The sequence below is a fragment of the Pelophylax lessonae genome (assembly GCF_965119305.1).
Source record: "Pelophylax lessonae genome assembly, chromosome: 6".
In the NCBI taxonomy this organism is placed as follows: domain Eukaryota; kingdom Metazoa; phylum Chordata; class Amphibia; order Anura; family Ranidae; genus Pelophylax; species Pelophylax lessonae.
Genome location: NC_138773.1, coordinates 5,139,320 through 5,146,471, shown reverse-complemented (window position 1 = coordinate 5,146,471; position 7,152 = coordinate 5,139,320). Strand labels below are relative to the sequence as shown.

At 44.5% G+C, this 7,152-nt stretch overlaps 1 protein-coding gene across 1 annotated transcript; it reads left to right on the top strand.

Moving 5' to 3' along the window:
• Nucleotides 1-3,722: 3,722 nt before the first annotated feature.
• LOC309558347 (taste receptor type 2 member 40-like) lies at nt 3,723-4,547 on the top strand (the record flags this gene model as incomplete). The annotated part of the gene is made up of 1 exon (XM_082261414.1): nt 3,723-4,547. The coding sequence occupies one exon, from the start codon at nt 3,723-3,725 to the stop codon at nt 4,545-4,547; it is 825 nt and encodes a 274-aa protein (XP_082117540.1).
• Nucleotides 4,548-7,152: the final 2,605 nt, after the last annotated feature.

Here is a 7,152-nt window from a genome sequence, read left to right as displayed (position 1 = left end):
AGACAAACTCTTCTTCTGTCCTCCTCACGTGGCGCCGGCGGGCGGGAAGCTGATCGCGTCGCCAGTGCGTCACGACGTCACCCGGGATGACCTCTTGTATGATTGGTCCAGGCTGGAGTCTGGACCAATCACAGCCAGGACATCACTAAAGTGGGGAGTGTCAGGGCGCATTGCTCTGCACCCCGATGACCCCCAGAAGGCTGCCAATCAGCGCCTCTGCCCGTCGCACGTGGGGTGAAACCCCCTCCCCCCCCCCATAGCCACCACTAGCCACCACTGATGTTATGAATTTTTTTTTTTTTTTGCCCATGAACACTTTATTGAATAATTTTTATGATTGTTGTTCGTATTTTTTGTAAGGGCAAGCGCTGAAATTATTACCTTTTATATCTCTGAGTATTTTGTTGTATATGCCTAGCGCAGGTTTATATTTGAATGGGGCAAACATAGTAGAGAACTAAGAGAAGGTTAGGAAGGGAGGGGGATGTAGGGTGGTGGGGATGGATTAAATGTTAGACCCATTGGTGCGTAGTGTTGCAACCATTATTATGGTGTGAAACAGGAGAGGGATGGGCAAGGGGGCAGGGGGGTAATTGACCCTCCCCCCCCCCCCCCGGGCCGCTCTGATGTTCCATAAAAAGGCTGCACTGCTTCTGCCACAGACATGCCTAAAGTATTCCTGGTGAAGAGAAGTAAAAAGTCTTTACCACTGACCTACTGAGAGCGGGATAAAGGGATAAAGACAAGGACAGAGCGCAGTCCCCCCTCCCCAGCATGAATGGTGTAAACTGTGTCTGAGCAGAGGCCAGTTCCATGCCCCTACTGGAGACTCTCCTCCCCTAGCCAGCACTGACCGAACTGTCCCAGCTCCCCCCCAACCACCCCCTACTGGCCAGGTCAGGAACCCAGTCAGTAGAGAGTACCTAGAGCAGAGCTTCAGCCTGGAATGGGGTCAGGAGGAGGCCAGGAAGAGGGATAGTGGGAGCGATGCTGCAAAATGGGCTTCTGGTTTGTACTTGCCCCCTGGGCTGAAGGTTGCCAGTCAGGCCCTGGTGTGAAATGTACAGAAACTGCGCTAATTTCAGTGTATCTCTAGCTGCTCGCACTACACTGGAGGTGTCATTGCAATAAACAGATGAAGAAAGCGCAGCGCTAAACCAAATCACAAAATAAATATACCATAATAAACTGAACAAACAATGTGAAGAAATATATATAACAATAATAAAATTACAATGCAGTCCAAGGGAACAAACTCCGCAGAATAGAAAACATATATTGCAGTGCAGTGAATAATCGCAGAACAGGGTGCTGCCGCCTTCTGTGCTCCAATCCTTAATGTGAAAACCTTCCACCACTTGTAAAAATGACAGCTTACCGGAACACATGGACTCAGTTACCCGTACAGGTACTGGGCCAACCACGTTTTCAATGTGTCCAGGAGTGGTACTAGAAGACTCCACACGTAACAATGCAATGAATCTGCTCCACAGAGATTGGTGTCAAAACAGTGCATTGGACCATAAAGATATAGAAAGTCTCCACATAGTGTAACACTGTATCTTCAAAATGTATGTAAAAAGGTAGAAAACATACATCATTCCCAATAAACAAGTGCTTGTAACATCATCCAGTATACAAGATCATAGTGCAATGGCCTTAATGGTAGAAAACCCAATGCGTTTCATCTTCAAAGACATTATCTGGGGTCTGGTGCACGGTTCCTCGGGTTCTTCCCTACTTGTACCATGGCAGCCCGCTTGTTTATCTGTGATTCAAGCTGGGACCAGTCCAAACTTTGTACATTGACTATCTTCCCTTATGTAAGATAATACGGGATCTGGAAGATATATGTACCGTTTTTTACTTACTGCTATTCCACTCTCTCTGTACCAAGCAGTCATCACTCCTGGACACCGCAATGGGACCGGAGATCCCAGGAGAGACAGGGGCGGGGGGGAAGGGTTCCAACGGGGATGTACAGGAACACCCTTTGGTGGGAAGAGGTTAATATTCTTCATAGACGATGCTTTAAACATTTCTAAAGGTTACCAGTTTAGAGTTACAGAGGAGGTCTAGAGCTAGAATTATTGCTCTCGCTCTAACGATCTCGGCGATAACTCACATGTGTGGTTTGAACACTGTTTACATGTGGGCGTGACTTGCGTATGCGTTCGCTTCTGTGCATGAGCTCAGAGGGACGGGGTCGCTTTAAATTTTTGCTTTTTTATTTTACCTTTTTATTTTTTGTTTTAACTTTTTTTGATCACTTTTATTCCTATTACAAGGAATGTAAACATCCCTTGTAATAGAAATAAGCAGGACAGGTCCTCTTTAATGTGAGATCTGGGGTCAAAAAGACCTCATACCTCACATCTACACTAAAAAGCAAAAAAAAAAAGTCATTTTTTCTCATCATGAAAAAAAATGGGCCCTTTAAGGCCGTTGGGAGGAAGTGACGTATGACAGGCCTCCAAGGCCATAGAGTGGAGTGGGGGCCAGCTTGCCCTCACTTGACTTCCTGCCTAGGAGGGGAAAGGACCGGTGTAACGTTAAAAAACCATACCCTGTGAAGAAACCATACCCTCGTCACTTCCTGTCTGAAACAGCTGAGCAGCGCAGCAGTGTGCATGCTCAGAGCCCCGGATACGTAATTGAACATGAAAGAATTTGAGAAGTGCGCATGCTCGGTGGGCATGAAATTATCACGGCACTGTGTCTAATGTTATACTTGCGGCGGGTAAAACACTTCGGCTGCAACATCAATCATCTCCTCTGCTATCGCTGAAACTTCCCTCATCTCCGGTAATAAATATAAAAGCGGTGGCGGGTGTATGAGATGTAAATGACGGCGATCGCGGCTCCGTGATCCACTTTTATATTTATTACCGGAGATGAGGGAAGTGACAGCGGAAGGAGCGGAGATGATGTTGCAGAGGAGCTGTTTTAATGTAAGCGCCGCAAGTTTAACTACCGTGAGAAATCCATACCCTCCGTAGGTGCACCGGAAGTGACGAGGGTATGGTTTTCTCACGGGTATGGTTTTTTCACGGAACACCGGATCGTTTTCCCCCGCTACCGAAGGCTCGAGTAGGCTGGGAAAACGATCGGGGGGAAGCAGCGGGAGGGGGTTTGACCTCTCCCGCCGCCCATAAATGTGATCCACCACTGGGACCACTTTTATAGGAAAGAGGACGCCCAGTAAAAAAATACCGGGGTTATGGCAGCTATCTGCTCTCTGCTGCCATAACCCCGGTATTTAATGTCAAAGTGGCTACAAAAAAAAAAGATAACTTTCTATTAGACAGTCCCACTGATAGAAAGCCTTGTTAGTCTTTTATTGATATGATGTATTATGGACGTGTTAGGAAAAAGGTCAAGACGGGACAAACAGCAACCAGTACTATAGTGGGTAAGTACATCAGTATAATGGAAATGAGTCAGAGATTGTGTTACACGGGTTGCTCTGTGCTTTAGATGTCGGCAATGAAATGAAATCCATCACATTTATGCAAAGTCAATCATGAGACGGATCTCTGAAGGCTTTTTCCATAATTATAACTCTAAATCTATCATTCTGTCTGCTATCACTGGACGTGTCCCATCATCTCTGTCCAGAGCTCACACCAAACCTCAACATGATGTCTCCATACCTCTTATGTATTTTAGTCTGTTCGGTCTTGGGACTCGGCTTGGCAATCCCTTCTAACACTTGTATTGTGATGGGTTACCTGGACAGCATCAGAAAGAAAGGGAAGTTGAGTCCCACCGATGTGATCTTTCTGGCTAAGGGAATGGTGAATATTCTCCTCCAGTGTGTGTGGATCCTACAGGCAATGCTTTATGTCTTTTCTCCGGAAATCCTATTCATTAGACAAGTATTTGTATTTGTGAACATATCAGGTAACTTTCTAACATATTACAGTTTTTGGTTGACCTTCTGGCTCTCGGCTCATTACTGTACCAGCATCACCAATCTCAGCTATGGGTTCTTCATCTGGTTAAAGAGAATTGTATCCAATTTCCTGAGTCACCTTCTATTCCTGACAGCACTTGGGATGTTCATTGTGAGTCTCCCGGGCTTCTGGGCTGTGTATGAAGAAAGTCCTCTCCAGTCTTCTGAGAACAAAACACAAGCCTCTGCTAATTGGTTGTCTGAACATTTTTCCTATTTTGTGCCTGCGAACACCATAGGGTGCGTTCTGCCATCCTTCCTTAGTTTTCTGTGCCTGGTCCTCACTTTCTCCTTTCTGCTCAGACACGTCTGGAGGGTGAAGAATAACGACTCTGGATCAACACGTCCAAATCTTCAGGCTCATGTCACTGCACTGAGGACAATCTTCTTCTTACTTCTCATTTTCACATTCCTCTGCATGTCCAAAACCATTATATTTTATCACAATCCCACATTGTTAGCAGTCAGTTGGAACGTTCGATTATTATCTCCATCAATTGAGGCTGCCGTCATCTTCCAGGCCAGCAACAAGCTGAGAAGGATCATTCTAAGAAGATTCTGGGTAAAAAGCTGGAGGAACACAGAGACTTAAAATGTGGCAAATTCTTAACGTTAAGGTCTAAATATACACAATTTTTGTATATAGAAATCAGTGTGATAGTGATCATCTTAAGGGTTATATGGAGTGTGGAAGGATGAGATCCCTCAACATGGTTTAATTGTTGTCTGTGTTCCTCACTGGAGACATTCCCCTTCTCGGTTTGTCCCAGAGATCATTGTCACTGGGGATGAAAGATGAAAAAATCCTAAATTTGGAGTTGTCAGCAGAGCAGGAATAGAGGGGAAACCTTCCAATGGGGACACCTGTTCTGGTGACAACTCTATAAGAGGGGATTTACCTCACTTGTGTGTACAGGAATAAAATTGATGAGAAATCTCTCAAAAGGAACACAACAGGAAAATAACTGACAGAGGTATTAACCATTCATATCCCAGGCAAAAAAAAAAAAAATGGCTTTAGATACATTTTGAAGTACATGTACGTAAGGAAATCAAAAGCTCCTCTCCAAATCCTTCCTAATGCATAGATATGAGTCCCTCCTCCAGCAGGCTTGCAGTTACAGTACCTTCTCTGATGGCTGAGGCCTCCTGCATTGTCTGCAGCTCAGCCAGTAAAAATGTCTTGTTGGGTTGTCCTTACCTGCAAACATAGCCCCATAAAGATGAATGGGGTTCTGCTCCTAATTTACTATAAGTCTATATGTAATGTCAGTGCTCAGGCAGAGGCAGCCCTTCTCTACGTTTTTACCATCTGGGCTGAAAACAACATGGAAGACCACAGCCTTTGAAGACAGACCTGCTGTAAGAAGGAACCAGGTGTTTGTATTGATGGGGCTTGGGAGGAAGCATGGGTGACTTCTCTAGTTGTAGAGCTTTACATATACATGTACGGTAATATAGATCATTGGTCAATGTGTGTTTGTGACTTTTATTTCTTTTGTCCAATGGTAATGGCGATACTTATGTACATGTGATTTTTTCGTTTGTTATTTTTAATAAATTTTCAACGATTTCAAACAAACTTCTTTCACGTTGTCATTATGGGGGGTTGTTTGTAGAATTTTGAGGAAAATAATGAATTTAATCCATTTTGGAATAAGGCTGTAATATGAGAAAATGTGGAAAAAGTCAAGCGCTGTAAATATATTTCCGGATGCGCTGTATACAGTGCTCAGGATAAATGAGTACACCCCCACAGATTTGTCACAAAACCTTTACTTTCAGAATCAACATTTTCTATGGGACACAATACTATAAAATCCTCCCACAAATGTGGACCATTGATTGCAACCAAGATTTGTTAATTTGCACACACAAAAAAGTATTTTTTCCAAACAAAATTATTCAAGATCATGTTGCAAAAATGACCACTGACATCCGCTGCTCAATAGGGATGCATGGAGGATCTGATCAGATCGGTTGTGTGAAAGGGGCCTTATAGAGTCTACAAGCTATGGTGCTAATCATTGAAAATTGATCACACCTAATGTACTGACGGCCAATCTAATTTCTTGAGACCCTAACAAGCCAGTAAAGTACAAATACCCCCCAAAAGACCCATTTTTGGAAAGTAGACATTCCAAGGTATTTAGTAAGAGGCATGGTGAGTTTTTTGAAGTTGTAATTGTTTTCCAAAATTCTTTGCAATATGAAGATTTTTTTTTTATTTTTTTATTTTTTTCACAAAATGGTCATATTACCAAGTTATCTCTCACACACTTTATTGGCATACTTGCAATTACACCCCAAAATATATTCTGCTACTCCTCCTGAGTATGGCGATACCACATGTGTGGGACTTTTCCACAGCCTGACCACATACAGAGGCCCAACATCCAAGGAGCACCTTCAGGTGTTCTAGGGGCATAAATTACACATATAATTTCCTGACAACCTATCATACTTTTGAAGAACATGGAGCACCAGGCAGAGGGGACTCTCTAATTTGGCGGTCGCCTAAGGCCTCAAACTCACAGGGGCCTCGAGGCCACTTAATTTGCCAGGTTAAAGAGCCACCTCTTGGGCTGGCAGCAGGGATCTCCCTGCCATCAGCACAGTCCCGATTCCGATTCCCGGCCGGTCTGTAAGAATCCGCTATGATTCGGGGCTGTGATCAGGAGCAGCTCACTGACATCTCTGGATCACAGTCAAATACTGGAGCCGCGGCGCTGACACTTCCCCCTCCTTCACAGACCACAGGCGGGGGAGGAGAGAGAGCTGTTTCTGCTGCTCCTCCCGCCCTCTCCACCTGGGCTTGCCCCACCCACACTCCCTGACAGTTTCCTCCTCAGAAGATGAGATGTGGGCGGGAAGATTGCAGACCAGGAAAAAGAAGAGGAAAGATGGCACCTGATTAGTGTTGAGCGAACACGGACTGTATTATTCGTGTTCGTACCGAATAATTGGATTTTTGTTACCCGAACACGGACACGGACACTTTACTGTATGTTCGGGTAAAAAATCCGTGTTCGGTCGTTTTATTTCCGGGTTTTGCATGTTTTGGCGCTCTTTTCATGGCGGGCTTTCAACAGCCAATCAACAATCGTTTAACTGGTGTGCCTTAAGCTATCCCAGCCATGCCTGCAAATATATGAGTAGCTGTGATTGGCCGTCTAAAGCATGTGACCAAGTCTTTA